Consider the following 18,804-nt stretch of genomic DNA (forward strand, 5'->3'; position numbering starts at 1 on the left):
TTTTTACTCATATGCCTACCCAGGGAAAGCAGGAGATCAGATTTAGGATCAAAACTTTACAAACTTTTCTTTGTAGTGTGGTTCCTTCATCTACAGAGTGCAGAAAATGCACACTTCCTATAAAAATAAAAGCAGGGCAAATTTAATTGATTCCAAGCATGTTTTTAATCTAAAGGCAGGTAGATACTGATAACTAGTTAATTAACCAGCACTTTCAAAAGACAAGGAGAAAAATTTGCTATAAACCTCACCATATCATTACTTCAAAATCAAAATATGCCCTGTTTTATACATTCTGTATTCAGCTTGAAGTTTTAATCCTGACTTTTGCAGGAACAGAATGCCAGACAATTGAAATTGTATGCAAATATTTCACATTCAAAGAAATACCAATACCAAGTCAAATATGTATTTATATTTTTCATCTAAAGTGTGTAAAAAAACTCCTACAGAAAATACTTCAGGCAGGTAAAGAATCCTTAAATTAAATCAACCTCTAAGCTTTTGTTTCTTAAGGAAGTAACTTCAGTCACAGAAATGCCAAAACTGAAAAAAACCTCTTGAGACCAGGTAAAAGATAAGAATAGCTGTACTGATCAGATCCCAAACATGCAGCTAATCTACAATCCTGACCTCAGTGGCAGACAAGGCTGGATGTCTGGGGAAAAAGATAGCAGTAGGAGATGCACACAAAGCTCTCAAGTGCTGTCCCACCTCATCAGTCATATCTCAGGACTTTCTGATACAACAGATGTATTTGTGTGTTCAGCAAAAATTTTCTTCTGTGAGCCTGTTCTGCCTTCCTGTAAATATGCATAAAGTTTTTAACGTTCACAGCAGTAGAAAGTTCACACTGTGTGTGTGCATAGGGGGAACAAAACTAAGAAACCCAAACATCCTATGGTTTGAAATCCACTAGTTTCATTAGTGCATTGGAAACAGGCAGGGAGCACTAGATTGTCATTCAGTCTTTCCATATCACTCCTGATCAGACAGTCTTCCAACATCTCTTGCAAATGAGAACGAAATTTTCACTTGTAACTTCAAGCACCATAATAATCAAAGACGAGATTTCTAGAATTACACAAAGAACTCAGCTAAAATTAGAGAACCCAGTGAGGTTCACTTTCAGACCAGTAATTTTGAAAACTCCACCTGAGCACAGTATCCTCTAGCCTTATTTATTCTTTCAAGTTATTTTCTAAGAGTTTTATCAGTGAAAATCAATTTGCTCATACTTTTCCAGGAGTAAATGTAATATTACAAAGCATCCAGGCAGACCTGTGGATCCTGACAAGCTCCCTTTTTTGCTAGACTATTATCATTTAGACCTCAGTGTTCCTGGCATTTGAGCACCACTGACAAAATGGAAGAAGTTACATTTCAAAAGCTAAGGCAAAATGTAGATCAGAATGAATTCTAAATCTAGAAGAGAGAAATGCCTGGGCTGCATTTGTTAACCAATTACCAGAATATTGAAGACATTGCATAAACACAACCATCACTGCATTAGCACATTTACAGAGCATACTCAATAGGGCTCAGTTCAGAAAGCCTAGCTTGCACAGTCTAATACTTCTGCAAGAAGCTGGATGGAGAAGTTCTGCTTTGACAATTCTGGCTTGATACTGAAGCCTTTCATATTTATCACCTGACACACATCCAGTTCCTGTTATACAGCTGCTTATAAAGCAAGCCCAGCTCTTCCCGTAAGAAAACTGAACTTACCACAAAATTAAAACAAACAAAAAGAACCCTTCACACATTTTCAGGTCTTTTATAAAAAGACCTGGCCTACCACATTGCTGGAAAGCTAAAAATCCCAGAACTGAGAATTTAGATTTTAAATAATTCTTTTTTTCTACTTAAAAAGAGTTTTTTCTACTCTACTAGAGAAGGCCCACTCTGGTTCTACCAGAACTAAAAGCTGTCCAGCAATAAGAAGTGGTAAGTTTTCTGTAGTTTAAACCTCAGAATCAAACCACAAGCCATGACAAAGGAAGTCTTCTAGAAAGTTCTGACACCTTTATGTTAAGATAATAAGAATATTTTTGCACAAACATAGCTTTAATATTTCCCTAGCTCTATCCTTTTTAAATAGTGAGTTCCTGCCTTAAAGAACAAAATTCTTAAACAATGCTAGCAACAGGAGGCACTCAGAAGTAATGCAACCATCTTGGGAATAATATTAAGTCTACCTCACATGAAAACAACTATGGCTAGGTTAACTCTGCTGTTCAGATGAATTCTGAAAATACTGCTGCTTTATGAAAGGAAGCCAATTGGAAAAGTTTATTAAGTACATAGCAAAACATGGGCAAAAATTAGAATACCAATGGTGAAACAAATACCTTTTCAGCCTAATGAAAAATATGATTCATTAATGAAATCAAATCTGAAAACTGCTGGTCTACTTAAGGTATTTCACACTTCTCACATAGTGAAAGACAGTTTACCATATATACTGCATGTTATTGTATTCCACAGGCTCCCCTGGGTAGCAAATGCAAATGCAAAAAAAAAAATAAATCAGTACCGACTGCTGTTCAGATAAGATCTGAGTTCCTCCCAGCTGCTGGAAGATGCAACAGGCAGGCAGAGTGTGCCAAGCATGGGCTCTGGTGTGGGCAGGGTGACTCCCAAAGGGAAAGCACAGGCTGCTGGCAGCCCAGGGATGTACCCGAGCCAAGTTCAGACCAGGCAGACTCCTCTACCTGGGCGAGCCTCCAGCCTGTGCTCAGGGCTCAGCAGAACACCAGGGATGCAGCTGCAGAGGCTCCACACTCAGCTGTACCACAGGCATTTACTAGCCTGCACCTACCCCACTCTGGCAGGCAAACCCAACCCAAAGGAAAAGCTGCCACCAAACCCAGAGGGATTACCCTTCTGGAGGATGGTGAACACTATGCCCACTCAACAGCTGCGAACAGGGGCATCCACATCCCCCACAAGCGTTTTTTATTACTGGAAAATTACTGTAAGATAGTGATACAAACACATAACTGAAATACTATACATTTATATAGTATAAAAGCAGGCACAAAAGATCTTGCACAAAAGCACTTATTTAACCTACAAAAAAGCAACTCAAACTCTGTGCTTTTATGTATGCAATAACTTAAAGAAACTGCAGCAAGAAAAGAAACAAAAACATCTTTCAATAATACATAATTTGACAGTTTGACACGATACTAGTATCACCTTAAGAGCTTGAAAATTGAGCATACAGCTGGGAAGAAAACCCCAAACCTCCACATTACAATGCTTTTTTGGCACCCATTTTGCTTTTTAACATAAACTAATTTTACCTTCCATAGAAAAGTTACCAAGAGAGTGAGTCACAGGACGCAGTAATAAGGAAAGAAAGAGTAATAAAAGGTTGTGACAGGTATTCAGGACTTTGGCTCTGATAAAAAAAGGCCAGACCAAAACAAAAACAAAATCAACCAAACAACAACAAAATCCCAAAAACCAAAATGGAACTTCATTTTATTCATTTTAGCAATTTCACTACAGAGATTTATACCCTCCGACTTTGTAGTTTTATAGTTCCATCAAAGGAAGAAGCAACAGGGATACAGTCGCAGACTTTAACCCGAGCTTTATTTACTTTTGTATTTAAGGAGAGTCACGTCAAATTTGCAACAATTCAGCAAATTTTACAAAACTGAAGAAATGCCAAGATACCTCCCTGAATTCTAATATATTTTTCCCTCAGGGGCAACCTTTGAACATTCCTACAAAGTATTTACAATGCAGATAGAGCAGTGTTACAGAAGGAAAAGCTAAAGTTCAAACTACCTAGCAACATAGTAGAACTAAAATCAAATTCCTACAGCTGTGATATGACCACCAAAACATTGACCATTATTAAAATAAATTAAAATTTTAAAACCTCAACAACTTAAAAAGCAAGGATTCCTAGAAAACTATTTCACTATTCCTTGTTACTTATAATAAGGCAACCTTTAAGAAAAACAGACTTAAGAAAAGTCTATCATGTTAATGCAGACTTATTTCTGTGACTAAATCTGTACTTAGTACTGGTGTACGGACAAGTGAGATATCTTTATGATGCACCAACAGAGCCTATAAATCCAAGCTCCCTGTCACAGCTGTAAATCTATAACCAGGAGATCCCAACACAGCCTGGGTACATGACCCCCATGTGAAAACACAGCAGTGGTTACAGGCAAGATACACAGCACAAGCAGCTACCTAAAGCAAACCTAGGCGTAATTACACAACCACCTCTTGTTAATCGCCTTTTCATGCTTTAAGGAAGGGGTAAAAGCAGTTATGAAAAGCAGAATTAATCATATGATTTGGTCCTACTAACCTTAACAGACAAAAACCATAGATCTAGCTTAGGTTTGTCATTGAGACAGATGACAGTGGGAAGAGAATAATTCTATTGTAAAATACCCGTGTAAAATAAAAATAATTAACTGCTTCCTGGAAGTACAGCTCTGTCTCAAGTACAGTGGATACTTTAATATCCATATAGTTACAGAAGTAGGATTTATATCTCCCTAATTAGAGAAACTCTATACCTTAAAGCAGTAGATGCAATAGGAAAAAGCTTAAAATTCTCAATCAAGAATGGCATCTAAATGTCACAGAATGAAAACTCTGCATAGCTGCTGTGTCTTAGTAATCCCTTTGGTCATGTTTGTACTTGAAGCAAGAGCATCTTAAGGGTTGGGCTGACTTGGTATACCTGCAACAGATCAACCTGTTAACACTGCTAACAAAACCAAAATCCTCCAGTCCTACTGAGTGTTTTATACTCTTTGTGAGTGCCTACCAAGAAGTGAACACACTGTCAACGTAGACAAAAGCAGGAAACACAGGACCTCAGCTTTAACTGTTCTGGCTTCTCTTCCAGTAGCCTAGAGGATTTGCTCAAATGGTAACACCCAAGCATGAAAACAGCTTGAGTCATCTTCACGATAAATAGGAGTGGCAGAGAAGATTTTCAAAGTGATGGGAGAGACAGTGAAAACTATAATTCACTATTCTTCCTGGTTTTTCAATTTGCCTTCAGCTGTTAAGGCACATAAAAGCTTCAACTCACAAAAAGCACAGCCTGGTTTTCATTAAAAGAAACTCTTCAGGAGTACTAGAAAGGTAGGGAATAATTTACATATTCTATTTAAGCATTTATTAAAGAGTGTGTTTATATATATAGCCAAAATAAAAAAGCATATAAACATAAATATACTCACATGTTTTTATTACACTATGTGGTATTTTCACAAATACCCAAAAAGCAATCATCTTACAGACTCCTAAAAATGTGCCCTGTATGATAAAGGCAAAATCACAGGTCTTCCAGTCACAGCTGCAACAACTGAAATGTCATAACCTTAAAAAAATTTAAAGCACATGCAGCAGAATCAGTACGAGCCTTTAGCATTGTCACGCCGAGGAGCAGTGGTGGTAGTGACCTCCCTCATCCCACATGCTTCTGGAACACACTCATGATGCAAGCAGAAATATATTTAGTATGTACAGACATAAAACCTCAAATATGTTCTCAGTTCCTTTTTGAAGGTTAAAGCTGCATACTCCTAATGGAACTTTGTCAAAAGGAGCATGGTGAGCACATGACAAGACATCCTTTGGTGAACCTTACCATGTTTTGTCCCCTGAAAGAAAAACCTTAGAAAATTCCGTATTACAAATCACTGCCCATTGCAACTTCCAAGCTGAGACAAGATACTAGGTTATCTAAAATGCAGAAGCCCACAGGACATGAGTGATGTCTGCATGAGCAATCTGATGCCTGCAATTCCTGAGGTGCCTGTCTTTACATCAGTGAGGCTCCCTCGGTAGATTGTATCCTGCCAGCGCGCATGCTTGCAGATGTTGTCATTCTCGACACGGTCAGCGCTTTTTTTGCGCCCAAGGCTGTCCCCCATTGACAAATTAGGTATTCCTGTATGTGAGTAAAGGCAAAGTTTAGCAGGCATGAAAGCAGTACGCCTGACACAGACTAGCTGTCCCAAGAGAAGCCAGCTGCTGTGCAGAGAGGTGCACGAGTCCTGCAGCCCAGAGGGAAGGCAGCACAGGACGCGTGACTCAGCTGCCAGCACTCGAGTCGCTCGTGGTTGAAGCCACGACTACATCTGGGGCTGGTAACACAACAAGACACAGCCCGTCCTGAGGCCTCAAGGGCAAGTGGCAAAGCACAGCCTGCACCCATGTAACTACACATTCTCCACTGCTAATCCATACCAGCAGCTGAAAATAGTCCCTGAGCTGCATCATGCCCCAAATCTTGCCTAGGCATTGTCCAGAGGAGAGCTGACAAATGCCAGAACAGGCCAGGGAACACATGACCAAGGACACCCCTGATGACTGTGGGGCAACACTTTAGCCGAAACTATTGTCCCTTTGAGGCCAGTAGTACAAACTCGGCCCCAGATACCCAGTGCTTGCTGCCTGGCCTTACTTGGCTGCCTATCAAAAAGATTTTAGATTCATTCTTTTAACATAACAGTAAACCACTTACCCAGTAACCTAACGTATCAAATGTTAACAGCGTGACCACTTCTACTTCTTCCTGATTTAAAAGGAATCACTTAAGATGTCAAAACCAAAGAGGATTTTAAATAGCATGTTTCATATGCTGTTAACCTACTTTCAGAGGAGCTGTAGGACTTCAGACACACCTAACAGAAATCCCTACTACGAAGGATACAAACCACAAGAAAATATATTAACTCCCCTCTCTAGATGGTCAACTCCTCCTTACAAAGAGCACAGAAACCTAATTTGAAATTGTACATCCAAAGAAGGGCACTAAGCACTCCAGAACAGTGAACTCTCCAATAACTGTGTCCTTGTACAATCAAGGACCGAGGCTGCATAGCTAAGCCTGTACTATTCCAAAGTACTAAAGAGCACTTGCTGACCTGTAACTGCTCACAGGTTTACCCTGATCTGGATTTGTCTAATGCTCTTTACACAAATCTTAAACAAATTATTTAATATTTTTTTCCTTAATGCATGATCAAAGTAGGTCTGCTGTTACTCCAGCTCAGCGAGTTCATCATATTAATGCAATAATATATTCTTTGGGAATACATGGTTTTGAGCACGAAGGTACTTCTGCCTCAGTGAGCTGCATAGTTTAAAACCAACAGAAGTCTTTGGTATGGGATGAGGTATTTAAGTATAAACACTGACTACACAGTTAATTGACAAATACTTACTGCAAACATCAAATTATGTTAAATCAATGCTGCGTGATAATACTGTAGATCTCACTGCAAATGTTGAATTGACAATGGAAACCACAGAAAAGAAGAAGCTAAAAAAGGAGAAACACTATGGAGCACAGTTTAGACAATGCTACATGAAAGAAGTTATAAATAGAGCAAAGTACACTAGTCTACTTCTGCTCATATTTTAACTATTAAGAGAAGTAACTTCACGAAGCCATCTTTATCTTGCATCAGTCATTAAAACTCAAGAACATACTACAACTCCAAATCACAACATATATCAATACCAGTGTTCCTCCCTCCTTAGAAAAATAAAAACACTAATTTGGACACCACGTATTAAAGAGAAATACAGGCAAAGAAGGCTACAGTGTCCACAGCTGCAGTGCAATGCAGTGCTTTAATTTCACATCTGTTTGTTATTCACACAAAGACAAACATGAAAACCAGAGCTGAAGTTCCCAGACCAAAGCAAGCTGTGAATGAATTCCCTTTAGCCTGCCACAATGAACCGACACATTCTGTTCTGAGCTTTTGGAGGGCTGCAGGTGGTCATGCAGCTGACCCTCATCCCTGTTAACAGCAAGAGCTACCACATAACCTTTTAAAACTCCTGTCCTAAGGGAAATATCCCTTGGAATACTCCTAGTGCTCACACCAACGAGCCAACAAGTCAACAGAACACGATGGTATGTAGAGCCAACCAGGAAAGTGTGAAGTGCTTCTGTCTCTAACTTGCTTTACCTTCAGACAAGGCTGCAACTCCAGTGCAGAAGAACAAGACCCTTTCACTACCCCAACACTGTACATGTGAAAGGGCATTTGCCAGGAGCACATTCTCTAAGCAGCAGCATGAAAAACATGTACCTTGCTTGTACCTCCCCATTCAAACAGAGCTTGTGAGCAGAATGGAAGCTGAGAGGCAGGGAAATACAGCTGGATGGCTTTTCAGATACAACAAAGATTCTCCACAGGCATTTACTTCCTTCAATGACACAGCAAAAACACCCCACAGGTATTGCACTCAAAACAGATTGAAAACTGACAGACTTTGTGCTTGATTTGCTTGCCTGAAAACCTGTTCTTCCTTGTTTAGTACTAACAAACTGCAGCAAACAGCAACAATACTTCATTCAAAGATGTGACATGGCAGTTGACAGGGTTTTCTCTAAGGGAAATTCAGATATTCTGGAATTTGTTCACATAACATTCATTTGAGATATTCAAAACAATTACTTTTTTGGGTGGCCACAAGGGAGGTCAAATTGACAGAATTATGGAAAAGGCTGAACGTGAACTCCCAGACTGGCAGGTAACAAGCATCCCTTTCATAGGAAACAGGCTTTAACTATGGAAGAGTTTAAATTGCATTTCTGTAAGTATGAAAAAAATGAAGCAAAGGCTAGTCTGCATCTTTGAGTCTAAAGTAATTTCAGTTCCCTTTAAAGTTACAAAATCAAAATAATGCTCAAAATACTGTAAGTGAGCACAAATTCATAGTAAAGAAAAAATATTATACAGTGTTATTTCTATTTTTCAAATAAAAATTATGCAGCATTATTAATATATTCTAAGTTGATCTCCAAATAATCTTCATCTGGAAGCATCATAACCTCACTGGTAAATATCCGAGTGGTTATATGGGACTTCTTCTTTCAGGGTTTGATAAGGATTTAAGAAAAAGGAAGTACTTTTCACATGATTTAGTCAGTATGCACTTGCCCCTTTTTAAAAATCAAGAATTATTGAGAAGAGCCTTCAACTGGTTTCCAGCCTTCATTTTGTCTAGCTATGCTTTTTTTTTTTTTTTTTTTTTGTTAAAAGAAAGGATGACCTAGAAAAGTTTCATTTCCTTCCTAAAGCCCAGATGACTAAATCAGCTAGCTATGCAAAAGCAATAAACATAATCACAATGAGTAGCTAAGGAGTAGTATATTATCTTCAGAAAACAGTAAAAAACATTCACTTGATGCAGCTTCCCAAGTCAGGTAAAGGTCAGATGCATTTGAGACTTTTTTCAGAGAAATTACACAAGGCATTCCTCCTCACAAAAGCTCTGAGACAAGTAAAACTGCAATAAATTCAAGCTATTCAGTATTAAATTGCTCAATCCTTTTAAATCTCTCACTGAAGTCCTGATTTTTAAAGCAGTCAGGAGAATGAGCAACAACTGAAGCAGACAAGCCTCGCAATGAAATGCACTACCTGGGAGAGTGGAGGACACAAAAACTAAACAAAAATACATAGCAAGTAAATGGGGAAATCATTAAGGAAATATTTGTAAATAAATGTTTTTCAGAAGTTTATATTCTTATTTACTAAGCTAGATGTTTTTGGGGTTTTTTTTGCATAAGTTGTATTCATTCCATGCTTTTCTTCTTCATTTTAGCACTTTTGCGGGAGGGGTGGGAAACAACAAAAAAACCACAAAAGACAAAACTACTCTCTAACCATATGAGGACACTTGAACTTTCTCGAGATTCCATCTTTCTTGGACTGTTTACAATTAACCCAAAGAAACCACTTATGGCGACACATTCTTTAGGAGTAAGAAGAAGGCATCTGGCTTTTCTCTACTCCTTTATCAAAGTGTTTGGAGGTTCAGAGGTATTTACTGGTATGAACTACATTTCTCTAATTGCCTGCCCATTCTTGAGGGAACTGCTAATTAAGCAGACACTTGCAAACCTTGTACACCATTGCATGGAGGCAATACCCAGATAAGGAACTGCAGAAGAATACAGTAAACCATTATTTTGTTCAACAGTTAAGCCCTTCTGGGATACTTTAACAGCCTCCCTCATGCCAGTATTTTCTCCTGTTTCTAATAAGCTAAACTTTTCAGGCAAAACCAGCCAATATTCAGATGTGAGGAAGGGGTAGATCTTCTGCACTAGAGGACTCATGTCTTTACATTTCTGTGTGGGGCTTCAGGTCCTTTGCTGCAGTGACCCAAAGACTCAGCAAGACATTTTGGCACAGCAAATGTTCCACTACTTCTCCCCTGAGCACTCTGCCATTTAGAGCTCACTGCCCTTCCTCCCCTCATGGGCAGCCAGAGCAGGCAATGGAAGCCAGCACAGAATCTCGGGGTGCCTGTCCTGGCTGCCACAGCAGCCCTCAGCTTTTAAGGGAAACCTGCTGTGCCCTCTGGTGCCAAGCTTCCAACAATAGGAGACACTCACTGTCTGGAGCCTGGGGAGACCCAGACCCGGTGATATGGAGGTTGGTGAAGCAGCAGGGCCTCTGGATACATGCCATGCACATTTCTTTTCATCCCCCATACTGGGCTCCACTCCACATCCTTCTATGGCACTAGGTGATCTTTGTAGGTCCCTTCCAACTGAACTATTCCATAACACTCAAATCAGCCACCCCAAAATAGTATCAAACAGGTCCCTCTATAAACTCAAGATGAGAGAGTCAAAACATTAAAATGCATTCAAGCAGAGCACTCAAAAAAACTGAAGTAATCCTGTGCTTGATGACATTATAATTTATTTCACAAAAGCCTGCAACGCCCATAATTTTTGAAAACAACTCTCTGGATTTTCTGGTCAGTCTGAAAGTCCAGATTATTTCCAGAAAGCCCAGTCTAAATCAGATTATCCTGCATGCCTTGTTTGAGTTACTGGGTAGAAACTGGTGGATATGATGTACTGCTGATCAGTAAGATGGCTTCAAGATGGTTTGTAGAAGGTAGCAGGAGCCACTTCTTGCTTGTAGAGAGTCAAACCCAGGTAGTTCTGTACCTCTGCCTTTTGTCCTCTTAAGGTTACGAGACCTTTTGCATGACTGCAAGTTCCCTAAAATAGTGTCTGCCTCTAAAAATACCCCTTCCTCTCCAGAATTAAAAGATATGGGATCAGTTCTAAAATGGTTGCTTTGTGTCTCTCTGGCCAAAATTACCAGCTTCTATAGTCTCCTGATTTGTGGCATAAGCCTATTTCTGGTTTATAAATAACAAACAATGAAAAGAAAAAAAAAGTTTCATTTACTGAAATACAGCCTAAAAAAACAATCCAACCTTCCAGCATTTTATTTTAATGGCATCCAAAACTACTAAAGTGACTGAAATGCAAAGGACAATAAAAAACAGTATTTTAAGTACTATTAGCAAACACATCAGATGCCCAGAACTGAGGCCCTATTGCCAAGTAGGAATAGCAACTGGATAAAAATTAACTTTCAAATAAAAGCATATAATTTATTGCTGACTTTGGTACCAAAACACAGTTAAGGGTATTACCCTTATGATTTGTGCAAGACTAGTAAAATGATGCTGGCTTACAGTCATGTAAATCAGCAGACCTATGTTGACTTCTTCCTCTCATATGTTCCCTTTTTATAAAACCAGAAGACGTGCCAAAACTAATCCTGTTTTGCTATTTTAATTTCTTTTTCTAGAATCAAATCTCAGCAAGACTTCAACTTATTCTATGGAGTTGGGTGTAACTTTTTTTTTCTAGGTAGGCACATTATACAAGCACAATTATACAAATTCTACTTTAAAGTGTTACTTACAGATTGCCAAGCAAGAGACTCCATAATTCGATGTTCACAGTGTTCTAGATGCTTTATCATTTCCCGTGTTAGGCTGGGTTCTGCTTTAATAAAGCTTTCGATCACCTTGTAGAAGTCAAAAGCTTTTAAATCAAATACATTCAGAATCCATGGGAAAGACAAGTCTGTTTCAGCACCACTACTGTCATTTTGTGAAGCATTTCCTGAAGGGAAAACAGACTAAAATTATCACATATTCTACATTCATCCACTTTTGATGTTTTTTCCTTTTTGTATTTATCAAATTGTTGCTAGCTCAGACATTTCAATGAGTTGGTTTTTGCATTTTGGGTGGTTTTTTTTGCTATTTACTCTAAATTAGAATAGATGGTAATAATTATCAGTAAGTAACAATGCAATTAATTAACTTACTGCCATATGTAGCCATGACAACCTCAACAGCACATGCCAGAAGAGATGTGTGGAAGATGTTATCATTCAGAAGTTTGCTGAAAAGAAAGGAAGTTATTAGTACTTGACCCAAGACTTCAAATAGCAGACTTCAAAAACAAGTTAGGGACAAGTACCTGAAATTCTGCACTGAGAGGCGCTCTTCCTCCTGAAATAAATAAATCAAACCAAACTTGTGAATATTCTTAGTATTTCTAAAGGCACTGCCAGTACTAAAATAGCAGTACTAAACTTACCGACTTCAGCATGGACTCCATTACTCTGTAATAGAGACGCACTCCAAGCTTGTACCTCTGTTAGAGTGAGAAAATCAGGAATATTACAAGAAGTTTTGACAGAATACAACATGCAGACTCTTGTGTTTTAATAATCCAGAAAATTCGTTTTTGACAGAGCCACTATAAACAAGTTGCTGTCCCCAGTTCCAGTGGTCAGTAACACTGGAGAGGCTTCAAGGGCTACTAAGATGTGTGACTACCCCAACCATGTGAAGATTTAACCATGTGTAACAACATGAATTGTGTTCACATTGATTCACAGCTAACAGGATAAAAAGCAGGGCTGACAGACAGGAAGGAGACTGTCGAGTACAAACTTGGTTGGATTTATTTTCCAAAATCCTTGTTGAAAGCACAGCTGCTCTCCTGACTTTATAAGGAAGTGAGTCATCTTTGGCAGTTCTAGGCCAAGATAGCCTAATGAATGTAAATATATGTTTCACCTAATGTGTTTTGCCCAAAAAAATTTTCCATTCTTCAGTAAAGTACTTCCAACATATTTCCACCTAATTCCTATTGCTCCTTATGTATTAAGAGGAATTTCTTAAATGCTATCTTTACAGTGCTCCCTCAGTTTGAAAAGCATGCTGTTACTTTTTACCTTTACTGATCTACACTGAATGAGGGACAGTCAGCAAGTCAGGTCTCACACCAGCTAGTGCTAACTAACAGAGCTCAAGGGAGTGATATTCAACCCAAATACTCACCTGCGAGCCAATTTCAGCCCATCCCTGTCCAACTGCTTCAGCAAATTTCTTTTTGAAGATGTGGTCAAAACTTTCCACTCTCTTCAGGATACTATCCTTAGGGTTCACTGTGCAATTCTAAAAAAGTACAGGACGGAAATTAGAGGAAGGAAAGGCAAAAAACCCCACATTTACTTAAAAAACATTTAAATCATTTAAATGATTAGAAGTTCTGCTTCCCTTTGTAATGCCTCTCAATAAGGTCATCAGCATAAATAAAAACGGAGTATTTAAAAGAGTGCCGTAAATCTTTTTCTCTTTTTTGTTTCCCTTTTACACTCCCTTTCTTTTCCATTCAATACATGCATAAAAGAATTTTAATATACAGCTCAGTAACTAAAGTACTTAAGCACTTAAAAGGTTCCAGTACACAACAGTTAGAGAAGTGCTTTCTAAAATGAGTCATTACATTTAAACCAACCCAATAAAAATGTACTTTTTCAAACACATGTGCATCAGATCTACAGGGGTATATTTTGCTTGAGTGATAATTCCAAGAATCCTAGACAAATCTTCCTTGTGGTCACTTACATTGAAGTACATGATGAGAGTATCTGATGGCTTATCAGTTGCTGAGTTTAAAATCATGATCAACTGCTGAATGTTATTCATTGCCACTCTGGAAAAACACAATAAAATGCATAATAAGCATTAAGGTTGGCTTGACAGTTTTGAGAAACTGAACAGCAAATCTGCACCAAAAAAAAAAAAAAATTCAGTTCTCACTCCAGTTATTAAACAAACTGCTTGGGAAAATCTATTGCACTGTGCTAACTACTATGAATTCTAACAATACAATTTATCTAATTATTTACACATGGATTGTGATAATTTTTAATAACCAAAAGAATGTCTTAATACCTAAGAAATAGTTTGATTCTTCTCTGGTATTGTTACTTCCTGAATTTTTCACTGTGGTTTTTGGTTTTAAATAGAATTTTGTGTGTTTAGTTTAGTTTAAAGTTACAGAAAAAAAAAATCCATGAGTTATGGAGGCGATTCCCTGTAAGGACCTTGGCAGCTTCCTCTGGACCTGACAGGAACCAATCAGCTGGCTAGTTGTGAATACTGACACCCTGTTAAACATATAAGAGAGCCGAATACATCTCTGTGAAATCACATTTAAAGATGAGCAAGCCCTGGGAAAAATTCTCTTCCTTCCAGCCTTGAGCCATCGAGCCATTCTGCTGGCAATACAGAAAATCATGCAGTGAGAACAGAGGCAGCCCTGCAGCCCCATGCAGAAAGCAGCTCTGCAGCTGGAACTGAAGTCAGAGATCACAAAACCACCCGCAGGCCCAGGGGAGATATTAACTCCTTCAATGCACAGATGAAACTTGCAGACATCAATCCTCTCTCAAGTGAGAGAGAAAGGAAAGGGTGAAGACACGTAAAGAAAACAACGTGGAGACACCAAAGTCAGTGAAGGACGAGTTAAATCCCAGATGAGAGGAGAATGAGGAGATGCCTTAGTCTTGGGCTGAAATTCTCTTGTAAGGCTATAGTGAAGATATAATTGATGCATTGGATTTTTTTTTCCTTGTAACTCATGGAATGCATTGGGGGATGTAGCACTCTAGCCATAGTCATGAACAGAGGCACCTGTGCTGAAACCAGCAAATGTTGAAGTAGCTGTGCTCCAGTGAGAAGCTTGGACAGAGAGAGATGAAAAAGATGAGAAACCTTGCCCCAGGAGTGAAGAAGAAAATCTCTGTTCCCAGAGATAAAAGAGAACTTTTTGTTTCTTTACTAGAACAGATTATTCTTAAAATTGTACCCAAATAAGCTGAAATGACCCAAGGTAGTAGTTGTGGGAAAACTACCAAACCATGAGAGGGACTTCACAATTGCAGATTATCTGGATGGCTGCTATTTGTGAATATTAAAACCACAAGAAAACTGTTTCTTGTGGAAAAGTCTCCATGGCATGGCAAAAGAGACTCCTTTCCCTAAGTGAACTGAAAAAAAAAGCCTATTTTAGAAATGGTAAACTACCTGAAAGTTCCAGGTTTTGTCTCTTTACGTTGTCAGTGGGAAAGGAAAGAATTGAGGGGAGTAGAAGTGTTCTGAAGGTTTATTCTGATATCCTTTTTTTTTTTTAGTTCTGTTAATAAAGTTTTCTTATACCCTTTGAAGTTTTGAGCCTGCTTTCCTCTCCTCCTAATCCTTATCTCACAGCAGAAAATGAGTAAATAATTCTAGTGGGTGCACTGTCGTTTGGCCAGCACTAGACCCACTAGAGTTGGTCTAGTTTAAATCTCTGTATCATTTAACCTCAATTTGGCTCATATCACCAGTCCAATAAGTGCAAACCCAACAAAAATGTGTTCAATCATTGCAACTATAGCAGTAAGATGCATTTTTCTTTCATCTACTTTTTGTGAAGTATTGGTAAAAATCACTTCTGCCACAACGCTAATGATAAGGAAAAACATAAGGACACTGGAAAAACATAAAATGCATACATACAACCCATTCTTATGCTCATAACTAGTACTTAGACCATTTTTATATATTAATTTCAACATAAATTACCAGCTACAAATCCACTGATAAAAATTATTAGATTCTCTCCAGTTTCAGGGGGCTTTAAAGCAGATTCTATGAATCTGGGTTCAGAAATATGACACTGTAAGGTAATTCAAAGGAATAAGCGTGCTTTGAGCATATACAATACAGGGTTCTGTTTAAATCAGAGAGAGATAAGGATACATGTTGCACTCTAAGCTGGTGTCAAATCTTTGCTGCCATCTACTGATACTTCAGTGGCTTCATGAAAAACAGCTACTACAGTCCAAAATCAGTGCTGGTGAATTCACGTGAATTGCCTTAAATAGCATCAGTTTTGGAAAAATCAAAGTAAATCCCAAGTGTGGTGTGAATGGAGAGAATCTAAATATCACTAGACTTTCTCTCAAGATCAAAGTTGGTTCAGAACATTTCAAATTTTTAGTAATGCCGAAACTTCATACTCCTGGACTTTCTTAATGTCAAGAACTTTAAGGAAGCATCTTTGCCACTGTTAGGTTTTATATCTACTATGAATAAAAAGTATCAGTGATCAGAACTACAGTACAGTTTACAGAAAAAAACCAAGAAAACAAAGGTCACAATTTCTTAGAAATTAAAAAAAAAGACTGCTCTAAAGATGAATATTTCTAGCTACAATATTAAAAAAAAAAGAACATATTCAAGAGAACTCATACCGAACAGGAGTCTGTGGAATATTGATTTCCTCATCAGGATTGTTTTTTAGTGGTGTCCTCTCCAACTGTGAGCTACAGAAATGGAAAACAGACTTATGAAAGACTAATACAACTCAAAAGACAGTGTTTCCTCTAAAGTCTTATTAATCTGATGAAAAAAAATGTGTAACAGATTTTTAGACAATCTAGATGTCCAATTACTCCAGTTGTTTAAATTCCCCAGTAGATCTGCTTCCAGCAGGATGTTGGACTAGACAAGCTCTGAAGTTTCCTTCCAAGCTTTTTTTCTTTTCTAGAATTCTATTTACAAAGCTTAATTTATACATAGAGATGGGATTAGTTGCATTTCAATCCAATTTTAAATTAGTGTATTTTCATAGCATGGATAAATTCAGACTCACATGGTGAGCTCACATTAAATTATAGAGATGTTGAATTGTCAGACATTGTTAGCATGTAAGTGTAGGATTGAAAGAAAAAATAAAATCAAACAATCATGGAATAGTTTGGGTTGGAAGGGACCTTTGAAGGCCATCTAGTCTCACCTCCAAAGACCAGAGACATCTTCAAGTAAATGGGGGTCCTCAGAGCTCTGTCCAGCCTAACCTTGAATGTTTCCAGGAATGGGGCATCCACCACCCAAACCATTCAGTGCCAGCTGGCTCAGAGCCATAACACCATCTCTGGCACATCTAATCAGCTAGCATGACATGCCTCCTCCTCATGATCCCTGAGCTTTCCCTGCATGGCAGGGCCTTGCACAGAGTAAGAGTTAGAGCACAGCCTCCAAATCATTTTAGGCAGTCACAGTCATATGTTCCCTAATTATTTAAGTGATGACATAAAGCAAGGCTCGTGATGCCAGAAATACCTTAGTTGAACTACAAAGCTAGGTCAACAGGATAGAGAGAGCTCCATTTATAACACAAGGGGGCAGAGAGCAACACAAGTTCACATTCTCTGTTATGGAATGAAAGCAGTAAATGGAAATATTACCATGCTGTGACAGCAGGCTGCAGAGTCTCGTCGTGATTCAGAAATAGTCTCGCATCTATATCTTTGTTTTTGAGATAGAGCTCGTCATACTGTTTCAAGATAACTTCAGCCTCAAAAAGACATTGAAAAAAAGCCAAATTTATTTTAAAGGAACAAGTCTGACAATCTACTGAATAACAGAAGTTATTCCTACTTCATGATTACTATGCTGAAATGCTAAAAGAATGACCTTGGAGCTCACAAAGTTACTTCTTATACAACAGCTGAAACATACCCAGAGGAAAATTACTGTTTATAAGAGAAAACAACCCAAGATCATAAGAACTTTTTCATGAAATAAAGGTCTTGACACTGCGAAAATAGCTAGATTAGAAAACAGATCTGCAAACCAAACTAACATTTCCACATTTTTAAATCTTTCCTTCCAGAAAACGGGGCATCTCCAAAAGCAGGAAATGTAAAATGCCTGCTCTTAGAACAGCTGTTGAGCAATTGGCTCAGTCCCTGTCCTTGCTGGCTTGGACAACAAGGCCTAAACTCAAACCTTCTTTTTCTCAGTAGGAGTTTCCTCATTTCATATTAATATATTTGTGCTAGAGTAGCTCTTAAGAGACATGCCTATTGCTACCAAAATAGACTTGTTATTTCATGTTTCACACTGTAGTTTTTTTAGGAACTGTTAGAATTTTCTTAATTGACTAAATCCCAGATTGATACGACTTCACTTTGCATGGAGAAGTTAATCTTTTTTTTTATCTTTTTTGAATTTTTTTTAATTAATTCTTTTTATTTTTACTTTGAGTGACTAACATTAACTGGAAGTCTGCAATTTTTTTATCTGGCCTTCCAAATCTGCTGCAGTGCTCATGCAGAAGTAGGCAGCCACCTCAATTATCTGCTCCCTGAGCCCTTAAACTTATTAAATGATGCTGTGCTCTGGCAAATTCCTGCTAGAAAAACAGGCAACAATGCATATGAACCCAAATTAGTCCCCTCTCATTCTCAAGAGAGAAAGCTGCAAATACCTCCTACAGAGCTTTGCTCCTTACCCTCTTCTTTACCTTTGCCAAATGGATTTGCTCCAAACTGATCTCACAATTAAAACTTGGAGTTTAGGTCTATCAAACCAAAGATTATATTTCAATTCTCATTATCACTATTCTTTTTATTTAAAAACTTAATTATATTTTCATTTTTCATCATCTTAATGGCTCATGCGTTCTTTTCATCTAAAACATTTCAGTTATTTCATACATTTCTAAAAAAACCAGCAGCTCTTGGACAAGATGACTCTACTGGGCTAACTTGGAAGAAACCTTCAGTCAAAAATAAGAGCTCTGTATCAATCTATTCATCAGTGCATAAAGACTGA

The 18,804-nt window shown here is 38.2% G+C and overlaps 1 protein-coding gene across 1 annotated transcript in view; it reads right to left on the bottom strand.

The window, feature by feature from the left end:
* RB1 (RB transcriptional corepressor 1) overlaps positions 1-18,804 on the bottom strand; it is a 72,261-nt gene that overhangs the window by 32,085 nt on the left and 21,372 nt on the right. The window contains exons 10-17 of the mRNA XM_014868816.2: positions 17,433-17,542; positions 16,437-16,508; positions 13,762-13,849; positions 13,192-13,308; positions 12,443-12,499; positions 12,323-12,354; positions 12,168-12,244; positions 11,757-11,959 (exon numbers count right to left, since the gene is read on the bottom strand). Coding sequence (XP_014724302.2) covers positions 11,757-11,959; positions 12,168-12,244; positions 12,323-12,354; positions 12,443-12,499; positions 13,192-13,308; positions 13,762-13,849; positions 16,437-16,508; positions 17,433-17,542 — 756 coding nt within the window. The remainder of the gene's footprint in view (positions 1-11,756; positions 11,960-12,167; positions 12,245-12,322; positions 12,355-12,442; positions 12,500-13,191; positions 13,309-13,761; positions 13,850-16,436; positions 16,509-17,432; positions 17,543-18,804) is intronic.

Source organism: Sturnus vulgaris, chromosome 2, assembly GCF_052056855.1.
Source record: "Sturnus vulgaris isolate bStuVul1 chromosome 2, bStuVul1.hap1, whole genome shotgun sequence".
Lineage (NCBI taxonomy): Eukaryota > Metazoa > Chordata > Aves > Passeriformes > Sturnidae > Sturnus > Sturnus vulgaris.